Source organism: Mustela lutreola, chromosome 4 (assembly GCF_030435805.1).
Source record: "Mustela lutreola isolate mMusLut2 chromosome 4, mMusLut2.pri, whole genome shotgun sequence".
Classification (NCBI taxonomy): domain Eukaryota; kingdom Metazoa; phylum Chordata; class Mammalia; order Carnivora; family Mustelidae; genus Mustela; species Mustela lutreola.
Window position 1 is genome coordinate 199,642,149 of NC_081293.1, and position 14,927 is coordinate 199,657,075.

The following is a 14,927-nucleotide window of genomic DNA, read 5'->3' on the forward strand; positions in this document are numbered from 1 at the left end:
CCTGGAGCTGTGCCCAGCGGTAATGGGGCGGCTCACCAGGAACTCCCACAGGTCAGGGCTGGACATGGACCCTTTAACTGTGAAGTGCGGGGAGATTTCCTTCCCTCTTGGTCAAAGAGCTGCACGTGGTCCGACCGCGGCAGAGCTGGGAGGAACCCCTGAAGAAGTGATGTCCTGGGGACGGGGGTGGAGGGCGCTGATCGCAGTGGGTGGGGGGCGTCACAAAGCCCTCCGGGAACAGCGACAGGTCCCATAACACGGTTCTGTACGCGCGTCTTTAGTGCATGTGCGGCACCTAAACTGTACACGGGAACTAAACTGAGAGAATGTGCAGCTCAGGAATTACCGCGTGGGTCCCAAGGATGAGCAGTGACAGCAGCCCTGACCATCTGGGACCACGGCCTCCGAGTCGATCCAGCAGGAAGTGGCGGAGCATGGGGTCTGGATCAGAGCGGGACGCGGGTCTCCAGGTTCTGACTGTGGGGTGCGCTGCTGCAGGGGCGCCTGGCCCGCTGCTTGGTGTTTATGCCGATGGCAGAGGATGGCTGCCATCCAGAAATCCTGTTTTGCCTTGAAATTACTTAAAACGCGATCCAGTTTGATGTAAATCCTATACATTATGCACAAAGTAAAGGATCACTCAATTCTAAGTTCAAAAGTACATTTATTTAAAATGTGGGCAAGATCTCAATATAAAAGAAAAAAGAGTATAAGAAAAAAAATAATCAAAGTACAAAACGTTTCAAATCTTTAACATCCATAATTTAGAGATAGCAAGGTCTTTATTTACACCATTTTATTTATAGCCGAAGTTCTGTTAACAGTGTTGTGAAAACATTTAAAAACCTGGCAAATGAATCATAAAACCTAATGTGGGCTCATAAATTCATATAATACAAAACATAATTTATGTTTCCTTGGAATAAAATTACACATCTTAATAAGATGCACAATATTTATTATATTTGTTCTCCTGCTTTAAAATGCCTGCGTCCCGCAGCAGCTGGAGAACACGGGCCTCTGCGGGGGAGCGCGGCCGGGTTTGCCCCACAGCAGGCGCCGCCGGTTGTCGTCCCGGGCTCCAGCCGCAGTGGCGAGGCCGTCAGTTAAATTTATATGTAGGCGCGTTGAGGAAAAAAACGTGTCAAACACAGTGCGAACTCACACCCCCTCCAGAGTGCCCAGTCTAGGTAAGTGAGCACGTGCTGCCATTTTTCTCTCTGCGTAAACTAGTCCACCTGTGCTCTCCACCATGGCAGGACCTGGCACGCGTCTCTGACCTGGTCAGGGCCGATACGGCACGGACCGTCCGGGAGGCCACCCCCCCACCGCACCCCCGCCCCCGCCCACCCCTGCAGTTCTGACCCATTCTCCCGGGGCCAAATTAATCCGTCTCCTCCTGTCTCTAGGTGGGGAAAAGGCCCCTAAGAGGACACCCACCTAACTGTTAAAGTGGCTCTTCTTCCTGAGAGTAAAAGGAGCACAGAACAGGCGTTTATAGGTATTCTTAAAAATCTAAAATTAAAATCTTAAACCTTAAAAATCTTAAAATCTTAAAAATTCTTTAAAATATGTACTTAAAAAGTACATATACATATATTTATTTGTACTAAAGGACAAACACACAGAATCCTTACAGCACTGGGTCTGCAAGAATCACCGAGTCGGGCACGTACGCGGAATACACACGACTCCGCGGGCGGAGGGAGCTGCTTGCCCAAAGGATATGACTCGTAGTCCAGGGTCTGGGTGAGCACGCCCGTCAGCACAAACTCCGCGTTGTGAACGTCTGGAAGGGACGGACGAGCCCCGTGAGTGCGGTCGAGCCGCCGTGCCCACGCGCGCGCATCACGGGCAGGCGCGGCGAGACTTACCTATTCCTCTGGCAAAGTATTCTCGACATAAGTGAAGGTCATTTTCACAGGATATTAAAATTATTTCCGACAAACTCTAAGGAAAAGAAAAAGCTTATCGGTTACGGACAAGGGCTCGTACCGGGCGCAGCGCGACAGCGGCCCGCCTGCTCTCCCCCACCTTGTTCTGCTTGTGCTCCACGAGCTTGCGGAAGGATGGCTGCTTTGACAGCACCCGTCCCCCTGCACACTCCACGATCGCCTTCATGGTGGACAGACTTGGGCAGATTCCAGGTGTGATGTAAAAATATTTTGCCTAAAAATAAAAATACGAGCACGTTTTTAACTGCTCTGAAATTTTAGGGTATGTAATTTTTCATGAATTCTACTGCAATTTTGGACCAAATGGATCATCCCGTGGAGCTACAGAAGTCCCCGTCCCTGCCGGTCAACCACCTGATGTGGGCCCGGAGCCAGGGTGCCCGTCTGAGCTAGCTGGAGCATCCCGCCAGGGCAGGTCAGGCCTAGGGGGGGCCAAAGGAACTGGACCCCTGTCCTGAGAGGCGTGAGGGACTCCGTGGGTCAGCAAGGACACTACACCGTCCACCTCCAGGCGCAGGCGAGAGGCGGCCGGGCACCTGCGTGACTCTTGCTCGAGACCATGCAATCTCTGGGCTCCGACGGCTGAGACGTACCTTTCTAACAGCTGTTCTCTGCTCTCAATACTACTGTGTTTTAAACCGCTCATAAAGCATTCAGAAAACTCAAGACTATCTTAGGTTAAGACACATCTTAACATTTCCGTTCCCCTTCCTAAGCTGGTTCCCTGAAATGAGTAAAAACAGATCGATACAAAAAAAACCTTTTCAAGCTGTTCTAAGCATCTTATCTAACAAATATTTAAAAATTTTTGGTCTTATTTAGGCACATGTTCAATTACTCTTTTTCCAAGAACCCTTATTCTCCAGCGGAGTGTGGATTTAATGAGAAGAACAAGAAGTACCAAGCATTTGTAAAAAGAAAAATCAACCTAAATGTCTCTTGCTGATTCGGTCCTTCATGAGCACAGCGCGGGCTGCCTGCCTAGTCGTGCGCGTGTCCGATGGACACGGAGAGCGGCGCTCCCGCTCCACGCTGGGCCTCCGGCAGGGCCCCCAGGAACCAGTCCCAGGAGGACGACCAGCCTCCTGGGGCCGGGAGTGTGCGAGCCCCTCTGCCGCTGTGCCCTGTGGGGGGCAACCGCGAGGACGCCTGTGACCACCCTTTACCTTGAAGAGCGGGGAGGCGTGTGCCCGTTTCAGGGACTCCTCCAGACTGAAGGAGAACAGCACCTCGGCCTCCGCGTCCCGGAGCACGTAGTTCTGTTCGTCTGGAAAACAGAGCCACCCACTCAGAACAGTGCAGACTCGCGGGGAACCAGGCACGGGATCCGCCCCTGAGGTCTCCTGGCAGCAGGTCAAGGGCATGTTGCACGCGGCTCACCCCCCACCCCGGGGAAACCGCTGAATACGGAAATCCCCGCTATTCTGTTTCATTTGCTCTTCCCTGAAAACAGCCAGACAAGAGGACAGACAGACTTCCTTCTCCACAGCGTATCTTCGCCTCCGGGGTCATATGCTCCTGAAAACAAATGGACTGACAGCTGGGGCCCCTCTTCCACTGCCCACCTGCTCTCCACACCCCTGCCCATTCCACATGGTTTCAGCGAGTTCACAGACCCTGAAGGAGAACTCAGGCCCGGGGGACCAGCTCAGAACCCACATCACATCCAATGTGAATGTGACGACCGCAGGCCTCGTTGGACTCAAGGAGCTGGTAATAAATTGCGCAGATCTAACAGATTCCTTCTAAATATATGAAAGTGGACAGCAATTTACAAGGAATAGTTTCACCAAATCTTGAGGACGTAGGAGAACTCTGTCTTTCACAGTTCTTACGGTAACATTAAGAAACTTCCAATTTACCAAAAGTCAAAGATCACATGTTTCATCACATGTTTCAGGCTTCTTATCAAAGTCCCATGCTCAGGAAAGCATTTCTTCCTCATGTCATAGTAACAACCAGGTCGCGTAACACAGCGGGCTCTGATGACAGTTGCCCAAAGTACGGCACAGGGCAGGGGTCAGGGAGCAAGACGACACACGCCAGGACTTGCAGGCTACGTGCGGTTTCTGCCCAAGGTCCTGTTCATAAAGCAATGAGGCTTCACACCCGGAGAAGCCGCGTCCGCTCACCAGCCAGCCGGCTGACCCCGACCAAGAACAGTCCGATCAGCAAAGAGACAAATCACTAACCGGGAAAGCCAGCTGATCCACCAATCAGATGGAGCTGCTCCGCTGTGTCAGGTGGGAGAAACAAGATCTGGAAATTGGAGAAGTCCGATATGAACAAAGGTGCCGGCACACAGGACACATCAGATGCAAATGTCCAGGGCACCCGACGAAGCAGCTGTGCCTTCCCAGGACCTGGTGGCAGGTCAGCGGGCAGCAGCCAGCGCCCCCCCTGGAGCAGCCACCCGAGAGCAGAGCGGCTCTGACGGCCTGGGCGCAGGAGACGCTACCCTGGGTTCTGCGCTCCAACCTCAAAACCTAACGAGACCGACACAGGGCCGCAGAGCGTAACGTGAGCCTAGAACCTCCTTGTGCCAAAAGCCAGCCGGAGTGGCTCTCACTGGACATCAAAGACAGCACGGTAACAGCCCACGGAATAAAATTTAAGAAGGTGTCCACACCAGGAAACAACAAATCAAATGAACAGAAATACTGGCACTGTTTCAACGTACTTCTCCGCAAATGACATACCGCACTGAGAAGGCCCGCAGATGGCACCTGCTCCCGGGATCACAGGGACCCAGGAGTCACACAGCAGAACAGCACAAGCCCCAGCAGGAGTGCTGCAAGGACCGGCACCTAGTGGGGAAGCCCTGCCCTCAATCGGGGGGGAAGCAGCTGGTGTCCCCGACAGAGGGACATTCTATCAAACAACCAACCGAAGCGACAAAGGACACGGAGGAGACATGGTGACCATGTGCACGGTTCCGACCCGGACCCGCTGGATTTGAGGGACACCGCAGGGACAGCCAAGCAGAGCTGAGTGAGTGGCCATGGACTGGACTCAGGGCTATACTGTGGCCATGGGGCATGATGGCCCTCTCTGTGGGGGACACAGGTCACGGTGCTGGGGATGATGGAGCAGCACTCTGGCGGCGTGCCCTTCCATGGGTCAGGAGAAACCAGCAATTTATACTATACTTGCAGCTGTTTGGTAGCTTAGTGACTGTTTCAAATTAGTAAGATTTTTAAAAATCAAAACCAACTATATTATTTTTCTTAAATCAAAAACCAACTATGTATAAACCATGTTTATAAAGTATGTTTATAAAATGTTAAAAGATGGGTAAAACAAAGAAATGACTCTGAAAGCAAAACTTCAGACCCTACTACAAACCACCCAAGTAAGGTTAATATTCTTCTTGAGAAATTGAGAAAATAATCCCAAAGTGTCAACTTTTGGCAAAACAAAATATTAAATGTTTATTGAAAATCAATGATTTGGGGCACCTGGGTGGCTCAGTGGGTTAAAGCCTCTGCCTTCGGCTCAGGTCATGATCCCAGGGTCCTGTGCCTGCATCGGGCTCCTTACTCAGCGGGGAGCCTGCTTCTCCCCCCCGCTCATGCTCTGTCTCTCCCTCTCTTGCACGCACACTCTCTCAAAGAAATAAAATCGTTAAGTAAATAAGTGATTTGCATATACCAACAAACTGATCCTAAAGCTGCTATGGAGGACAAATGGCCAGAGAGGCCGACGCAGCACAGAAGGACAAGAACAAAGCAGAAAGCCACCTTCTAAGCTCAGCTCGACGTTCGCAGAGTCAATACTGCGTAGCACCGGCAAAGAATCGATCAGGAAACCCCAGAAACAGGCCCACATCAACAATATAAACTGGTCTTTAAGAAAGGAAAAGGCAATAGGACTGAACAAAGACCAGTTTTTCAACACCTGGATGTTCACATGCAAAAAACAAACCTAGGAATCCAGACACAGACTCTACCCCCTTCACAAAAATTAAAATGGGTCACAGACCTAAGTATAAACCTAAAAAACTCCTGGAACACAGGAGAAAATCTAGATGACTGAGTTTGGCGGTAACTTCAGGTACAACACCGAGGGCATGATCTACGGAAGGAATAACGGATCAGCTGGACATCATTAAAATCAAAAATTTGTGTTCTGGGACAATAATGTCAACAGAATGAGAAGACAAGCCACAGACGGAGAGCAAACAGCTGGAAAGACACAACTGACTCAGGACTGCTGTCCAAAATATACAAAGAACTCGTGAGACTCAACAATAAGAAAACAACTCAATTTAAAAAACGGGCAAAAACTCTGGATAAACGTGGCACCAGAGAAGATACAGAAATGGCAGATGTGTGCATGAAAAATGCTCCACGTCTAAGTCCTCACTGTACCGCAAACTGCCACAGAACGAGGTGACCGCTACACAACACCTAAAATGGCAGAAACCCCAAACAGCGACACCACCAAATGCAAGCAAGGATGCGGAGCGACGGGAAGGTCCTCCATCTCGGGCAGGAACGCAGACGAGGGCAGCTCACGGGGAAGACGTCTGGTGGGCTCTTACCAGACTAACCACACTCTTGCCACGTGATCCAGCAGTCACACCCCTCGGTACAGACTCTAAGTCACAGCCCCACAAAAGCTATACGAGAATGACGGCGGCGGCTGTGTTCATAATTGTCAAAACTCCCGTCGGCGAACAGATCAACTGTGGTCCACGCTCAGTGCCACAAACAAACAAGCTACGAAGCCGTGAAGGGACGGGGGGACACGGAGATGCATCTCGCTGAGCGCAAGAGCCACTGAGAAACGGCGCGGACGGCAGGCTCCGGCGACAGGACTCCGAGAAGGCAATGACCGTGACCAGCAAACACTCTTCCATCCTGACACTCGGGCGCCGGACGGGAGATGTACGAGTATTTATTACTAATACATAGTAAGTGTTTACAAGCGACTGAACCCCTTCGACCCCTCAGAGGGCAACAGTTAACGCCAAACAAGTGAAAGTCAGTCGGCCAAAACTTCGTGAAATGTGGACTGCTGTGAACTTTACAAACGGATAAAAGTCTTAGCGCCACTGCCCTTGGGGCTTAAAGACCAAAACAAGAAACTAAACAGATGGTGGTGATGCTTGTCACGGGGCCAAGCTCCCTTCTCCTGCTCCAGCAGACAGGTAAGGGGTGAGGATGTGGTTGCAGTGGCTGGGGAGGCTCACACAGAGGACAATGCCGCTGACGCTAACGAAGGCGCAAATGAACTGCGGCCATAAAGCTTCATGGAGGAATGGTCTGGAGCTCATACTCGCTCTCTGCGTAGCAAGTTCTAAAAACACTTGGATAAGCTAAGAGACAAACCTCTCCCTGACAGCCCAGAAGGAATTCACTCCTGGGGCTCTGAACAACAGGAGGCCGGCGAGGGGAGGCAGACCCCATCCCTCCGACGGAACCGGCCATCAAACCCGGGCCGGGACCACCACAGACGCCGCTGCCTGCGGGGACTGCCTTCTACTGCCGGTTTCCAAACAAAATACACGGGTCAGCACCCAGCAAAGGGTGGCAGGGAGCTTAGCTTCCCTAGCGCTGCCTGAATGACCGAACCTCCTACTTTGTAGCATGACAACAGCAGCCCCGGACTTGCTGGAACGCGGAAGATAGTCATGAATTTAGCGGGGAGTCGTCCGGAGTGAAAGAGTGAGCTGGTGTCTGCAGGGACGAAAGCGGACAGACACCAGGGAAAAAGTCTGTCCGGAGCCGGAAACGCGAGGACGCGACAGCAGCACGTACCGATGAACTTCTGACACTTGAAGCACTCCTCCAGCCACTCCGGGGTCACGATGTGCCGCACCACAGAGATGGCCGTCAGGAACTTGACCGTGCGCGTCACTTTGCTGGCGATGAGGTGCGTGCACTTCTGCGCCGACTCGGCGACCTCGCCCCCCAGGATGTAGAGCCTCTGAAGGGAGGAGCACAGGCAGTGATGAGTGCGGCCTCCACCGCCCCGGGACGGCGCCCACAGCTGTCGTCACGGCCACAGATGCCACCTCCCTACCAATCGAGTCCCCGAGCACCAGGCAGCGCATCTCAGACCCGCAGGTGACACAGGCGTGCATGAAGCACAGTCACCTACAGTCTCTGCTTTCAAAGAACCCCAGCAGAGACTTGACTGAGGAGATGCGAGCACGTGGAAAACACTCCATCGTGAACACAAAAAATTAAATTGTACTGAACCTAGAATCCCATCTGTAAGTTTCTTTCCCTTAAAAACAATGAGAAGGAATCCAACAGGACAGTCACGAACTTTTCACTGCACCCCATCCCCATGGCCCAGCAACAGGAAGCTGCTGCTCCAGGACGTGTGTTTGAGGTCGTGTCCCCACTTCCTATCCAAGGACATGATTCCCTGAGCCTCCCCCAGGTGGCCTGCAGCTTCAGTGGGAGACGCTGAGGGGCTAAGCTGAGCCTTTCTAGGACAATGGCCTTTAAGCAGGCTTGCTCTTGTTTCTGCGGCTATAAAAATGGGTCTCGGTCTAATCACCAGAGTCCTACTAAGAAAGCAATTGTCTACGTAGAAAACCAAATGTAGAAAGCACAGAACGAGGTGAAAAAACCCTCAACAATTTAATGACTACTTATTACTATAAAAACTACTACAACTACTTTGTAAGTATATGTTATTAAGACTATTAGGATATTCCTGACTCAGTGTTATTTTAATTAACTGCTACCCTACAACAAATATATACAGAAAGGCACAGGGCTAAGTATCCTTACAGAAAGCAGAATATAATTTTACCTTAATATACTGTTGAACCTGGACAGGCTCAAATCCAGTGAAAAGCACAAAAGGGGTCAATTCTGGTGTTAACTTTTTGGTGGGAGGCGGTATATCTTCGATTCTGTAAAATGAATACAGAAAACACAAAGCTGACTTTGTTCACTTGAAACTACTAAAACCCCTTGTCTGCTAAAGATCATTTCTATTTTACCAACTGCGGGGAGCTTTAAGTATGTGGGGATTTGTCCATCCGGGAGAGTGCGAGGCGCCTGTCCTGTCTGTCCCCATCTTCCTTGGTCTCCCCAAAACACTGCACGGTGCCTCCAAGGAAAGTAACCCACTGAACCCCACCCCCCGTCACAAATGTTCTCAACTCCTGTCTCGATGGTTCTGCCAAAGACCTGTTCTGGGTGTGCGTCAGCCACTGAGGGGGCGTCCGGGAGCTGCAGCCCCTCACAGGACCTCCACCCTGTCTTACATACATCAGAGGCTCAAAACAAGCTACTGGACTTAAGCACAGCTTTTAAATTAAATCACTGAGTCTTTTACTTATCCTTAAAATTTTGGAGTTCCTTTTTTACCCTACATTTGAGACCGTCCACATGAAATAGTTTTTAAGGTTCATTTAGGGGCATTAATATGACCATTTAATAAATGATCATAGGGGCACTGGTAACTCCATTGGTTAAGTACCCAATTCTTGATCTCAGGGCCATGAGATCGAGCCCTGAGCTGGGCTCGGCACCGGGCAAGGAGTCTGCTTGAGATCCTCTCTCTCCCCGTCGGCACCCATGGCCCCATCACTGCTCATGCTCTCGCCCTAATAGATATGGTCAATCAGGACGCTAGTGAATCCTTCCGTGACACACACTGTGATGTGGGGGTGGAACAGGCAGGATGTAGAGCAGGGGAGAGACTAGGGGAAGCTGGCGACCACAGGGCACAGCCCAAGCAGGTCAACTGTGGTTTGCACGTCCAGCTGGGAAATAAGGGCTTTGGAAGACGCCGGATGAAGCAGCAAGCTCCAGGCTCATCCTGTGTCTGCTGTGCCTGACGCACCCAGTGACAGCCGAGACACCACTGCTGCCCGGAGCCGGCCGAGCGGGTCTTTAGCACGGGAGCCCCGAGCCCCGCACACGCTCTCCCAGGGAGGGTTCAACCCCAGCCTGGCGCGCACGGCCAGCCCAGCCCGCCCTGCCGGGCTCCCAGTGCGCTCTGCCACAGCAGCTATGTCCCCCGAGCTTCTGATAAGGTTTTGTATAAAAAAAAAAAAAAAAAAAAAAAAAAATACAGCTTTTTTTTTTAAATTAAAAAAAATACATGCCTTTCACTTTTATGTTGAGCAACGAGACAGAAACAAACCACAACAAAGGTGCGAGGCAATAAGCAAATCTCATTTACTGTGAAAACACCCTGAACCCGGCTCTCCTGACGCGCTGAGGGCTGAGCGTGGCAGGCGCAGGGTGGCTATACCTGGCTCTCTTGGAGGAAGGCTGGGCCGTCACGTCACTCACTTTCGGCTTGGGAGGCAGCCGCACGCCCTGCAAGCAAAGGGTCACGTGCTTAGCTCATGGGTCTGTGACCGGGCACCCCGGGCGATCCACGCAGGGAAGAGCCAGCGCGCTCCTGCGACGGCCCCGCGCCGCATTGCGGCGACACCAGCACCCGCCCGGGAACCCGGCAAGAGCCGCTGCCGGCACCAGGCTCCAGACACTGCTGTGCGGCTCGGCGCCTGCCTTCCAGGCCCCCCAAACCCTCAGGCCCTCGGGGCATCCCTACCCCCCCCCCCCCCGCTGCTGCACCACGCAGGCCGTCCTCCAGCTTCAACACCGCGTGGCGGTTTTCACTTCACGCGTGTGGCCCCGTGTCCCAGGGTGGACTATGGGGAACACGGTCACTGCGGTCACAGCCCCTTGAAGCCGACGGCCCCTCAAGCAGGGCTGCCGGCTGCGTGCGTTGTAGGACGGTCACGGGGCGGCCCGCAGCGCTCCCCGCAGCAGAGCACGTTCCCGCAGCTACTTCCAGAGACGTGCCGTGGTTTACAGCCCGGAACCCCTCCTGATCGCTTTCTAACCACTGCTGCCGGGTGTAGATGGCCCCTGCACAAGTCAGCATGCGCGCAGGCGACGCCAGGGACCCCTGCACCCCGTCAGACTTAGGGCTGGGCTCACGGAACCCCGACAAGCGCAGCCCCCGGATCTCAGAAGGTGGCAGGCGCTGGCAAGTGTCCCCGGCGCCACGGACCAGCAGCAGCAAGAAACACGCAGGGGACGCAAGCGGGATGACCAGGCTGCTGTGACCGCCTGCACGGAGCCACAGGAAGGTGGTGTCTGTGGTGCGGGGCCTGGACGGGTCTTCCCTGAGGACCAGGTTCCCAGCTTCATCCTCAAGGCCACCATGACCCTCTCATCCAAATGGATCCGGAGAATATCTGTTCTTGCTCAGGTGTCAGAGCTGGTCAGGTTTCAGTAAAACCACAACTGTGAGTTTAAGCGAAAGGAACCACCCCACGTGACCACGTCATCACATCATCAGGATGAAGGAAACACTTTGGACAGTTGTCAGTGGCTTCTAACGACGTTAGACGTGGAAGCGGCACCGCAGATCGTCAGGAAGGAGGGCACAGGCTGAGGTGTTCTCGTAATCCTGAGAAGAGCACGCTCCTCGGCGGCTCGTGGGACACCAACCCTCCCTCTAAAGCTCCACGTGACCTGCAAGTCCATCAGCGAAGAAACCCAGCAGACTGCACGCAGTGGCATGCACCTAACCTTGAACCTTTAACTTCCACGGCCCCCACCAAGGAAACCACGGCTGTCCTCGCGGTGGCAGCGCGCCAGCAGTGACAGGGACCAGGGACCAGGTTCTACAGCGTGGCATTACTTAGACGTGCCGCGGAAACATAGCCCAAAACACCATTCGTGTCCCACCATCACGTCTGACCGACGGCCCCACCCGGAGGGCAGTCCAGCTTGCCTCCTGGCTGTCACCCGCATTCCAACTTGAGTCAAGGACAGAATCAGACACCTCCCCCGACGTGGCCAGGCGTCCCCTCCTGTCTCCTCTGCGGCCCAGAGCGCGTCGGAGCTGCCGGTGCTGCCGTCAGGGCTCCCGGCCCATGCATGAGATGGAAACAAGATGTATGTTTGTCCTACTTCCTTCTCGCTCTTTCCAGCAGCCACACGGCTCGTGGAAGCCAACAGTGCTCTTCCACGTGGCAGTACCAAGGACGGAAACCGCCACCAGGTAAGGGAGGAAAGGACCCAGGGCTAAATGTTTTATGACAGGTGGGGAGGTACGACCTTCATTTGTTACGTGGACTGATTACTCAAAGAGTTTTTAACTGACAAACACAAATCCTGCACGTTTATAAGACTGTGACAGCCTAAGCGACTTGGCCAAAGCCTGAACGTACCATTAGCAGCTCGGCCGACACTTTCAACGGGACTCTCCAAGCATCTAGAGAGAAAGAGAAGTTACTTTACAACAACACTGCTTACGTGGAAAGCCTGTTTGTGAAAACCTTTTCTGGGGCTGGTAACCTTAGACATGTAGGTGACTTTCAATTTTATCAAGGACACAAAACAGAACTTCGCTTGTGCTAACTTTTCTTCCAGGACGAGGGCAGGCGGGGACAGTGCTCGGGGGTGAACATGCCGTGCCTTCTCTGGGTAGGAGCACGAGGGAGAACAGTGACAGCCCAGCAACAGGTGTGCAGAGTGAAGCTATCCCACAGCCCACTGTGGCGGCCGGCGGCCAGGCGTGGGAACCATCGCCATGTGGCCATGGCGTCAGAGAGCCAGCGTGAAGGACCACAGCACGTCCCCCACACATCGGCTGGGTTGAACGCTTCAGGGAAGGACGAGGAATCTTTATGATGCTTTCATTTCAGAATGGAGGAAGACAGGTATGTCTGTCCCTGAGAGAGATCGTGGCTTAAACCGAGGACCTCTCTCGTGATTAAAGGCATCCGGACCTCACGCCGAATGAACTCGACAAGCGAGCACAGTAAAGCAGAGTTTGAATGACCGTCTGCTCGAACGGATGTCCTACAGCACACGCAGCACAGCTGCTGGTCGGTAGGGTGGGCAACAGAGGTCGGTGCCACCCAGGAGCAGCTGCAGCTGGCCCACACCTGCCCTCGCCGCCCACGCCTGCCCACACCTGCCCTCGCCTCCCTCGCCGCCCACGCTGCCCACACCTGCCCTTGCCTCCCTCGCCGCCCTCGCCATGGCAGGTCAGCCAAGGCCCGACAAGGGCAAGAGGCAGGAGACAGGTGCTCGTCCACCACTGAGGCAGAGAAGGCTGGGCGTGGGTCACGGGGAGGGGGTGCTTCAGAGACGCAGTCACTGGCTGCAGACGAGACGGCAGTGCCCTGGGAGCTCCTCCGTCTGTGAGCGGCTACCAGGATGGCGACTGAGAACGCGGAACGAGTGAGGCCTCCCTGCGGGGTGGCCGAAGGGAGTGTGGGCAGGAGACCAGGAGTGACAGGGAATGAACACGACGGGAAGGCTAAGGGCACGGTTATGCCTCCGGTAAATGCAAGGCGGCGGGAGCCCTGTAACCCTTGATGCGCCGGTGAAACCCCACTTACCCAGAAGATTGAAAACCAAGTGCGGAGTCGGGGCGAAGGGCTCCTGCAGATTGAATGCCGTGTAGCGGCCGTAGTGGACCTGCCTCAGCGCCTCGAAGTTCCCCAGGAGGATGTCGCCGAGCCACTGGGCGTTCACACACGGAATCCTCCACTCCTTGGCTTTCTCATACTTCAAACCGGTGGGTCTTTTTTTGGGGGGGGGAACACATTTTATTAAGTGTTAGATTTGCCTACTGTTCAAAAAAAACGTTTATTTTCAACACAGTACCTTAGAAACATCGGGGGCATCTCAGCAGAGTCACCAGTAACCCCCGGCGGGTGATTCCAGGACACGTCCCGGCTCACGCTGGGTCACCGGGTTTTCTGCTAGTTTACTAAGTTCTTATTCCCAGCGCCGAACTTAATCCTAATCTTGTCGATGCCTCTAATTTCGTTCCCTTTTATAGGTACTCCTGCCGCTATCAAACAGATCACTGCCGTTCTTCCAACCGACTTGGGTTCTCAAACGCCCACCCACCAGGGAACCAGGAGGACCTGGAGCCCCGCCCTGCACCAGGGTCCCCTACAGGAGCCCCAAGCCCCCGGGGCCACGCTTACTCCTTGCAGATGAGCACCGTGTTGCCGCGGCACAGGTAGCCCGTGTACTTGGCGCCCGCCAGGTAAGCCATCAGCTTCAGGTCGTCTCTGTCACTGTCGACAAATCCAGTCACAGAAATAATCTAAGCACAAAGAGAGCAAATAAGGCCGAGACACAGGGACAGGGCGACCGTGAACACCTGCTCCTTTACCCACGGGTGTTTCCACGCGTCACCCGCGTCCCTGCACACAGGCAGGAACGCCCCTCCTGTGAATGTCCAAACCAGCCTCTTGTCCACGGTCCACCGGTGACATGCGGCGCCACGGGGGAGGTGGGGGGAGGGCAGCGAACACGAGAGGAGACACGGGGGAACCTTGCTTGCGTGAGCAGGACGCCGTCCGGATCATTTGAACAAAGCTCTCTCACTAAGCACATAAACATGAACTGGCCAGTTCCTCATTCTCACTAAACCCCAGCCTGGAGGTTACGTGAGTGACAGACCCCCACAAGTCCGGATAAGTCCTGCCAGCGGGGCCGCTCCCGGCAGACGAGGCCTGGTTTACTTGAGGGTTTTAAGTAGCGGCAGAAGCTGGAGAGACCCAGTGAAGTTCTGCTCCATGCAGGGGACTCTGATGGCTTTAAGGGACCTGGGCAATGAGACAGTGGCACCGCAGGGCCCTTTCAAGCTGGGCCGGAGGTAGCACGCCAGGACAGGGACTCAGAGGCCCACGTGGGAGACGGGCAGGCGGGGCAGGATCACGACGCCAAGGGATGTCCCTTACGTGCTGAGAGCAGGGCTTTCCTCCCGGGGGGAAGGCCACAGGGAAGTGGAGGGCGCGGTGAGGCGGCACCAGCTTCTTCTTCTTTAGGACCATGTTCAGCCAGTGCGCCGTGACACACCTCTTCCTCTCCCTGATCGCCTGCCAAACAAGATCACAGGTTTGCCGGGCTGGCGTGTGTGCAGCTGCGGCAGAGGCACAAAGCGGCCAGGCTGTGTAACTGCAGCAGCACCTGTGAGGGAAGGCCTGTGGGGACCGCAGGGCACCGAGCG

At 54.1% G+C, this 14,927-nt stretch overlaps 1 protein-coding gene across 3 annotated transcripts in view; it reads right to left on the minus strand.

Moving 5' to 3' along the window:
* Positions 1–644: 644 nt before the first annotated feature.
* Positions 645–14,927, minus strand: part of PAXIP1 (PAX interacting protein 1) — a 46,986-nt gene continuing 32,703 nt past the window's right edge. For all 3 annotated transcript variants that reach the window (XM_059172346.1, XM_059172347.1, XM_059172348.1), the window contains 12 exons: positions 14,659–14,796; positions 13,897–14,018; positions 13,300–13,484; positions 12,121–12,164; positions 10,182–10,249; positions 8,727–8,829; positions 7,718–7,886; positions 3,122–3,222; positions 2,035–2,169; positions 1,875–1,950; positions 1,725–1,789; positions 645–1,114 (listed from right to left, as the gene is read on the minus strand). In XM_059172346.1, coding sequence (XP_059028329.1) covers positions 1,103–1,114; positions 1,725–1,789; positions 1,875–1,950; positions 2,035–2,169; positions 3,122–3,222; positions 7,718–7,886; positions 8,727–8,829; positions 10,182–10,249; positions 12,121–12,164; positions 13,300–13,484; positions 13,897–14,018; positions 14,659–14,796 — 1,218 coding nt within the window. In that variant the 3' untranslated portion in view covers positions 645–1,102. The remainder of the gene's footprint in view (positions 1,115–1,724; positions 1,790–1,874; positions 1,951–2,034; positions 2,170–3,121; positions 3,223–7,717; positions 7,887–8,726; positions 8,830–10,181; positions 10,250–12,120; positions 12,165–13,299; positions 13,485–13,896; positions 14,019–14,658; positions 14,797–14,927) is intronic.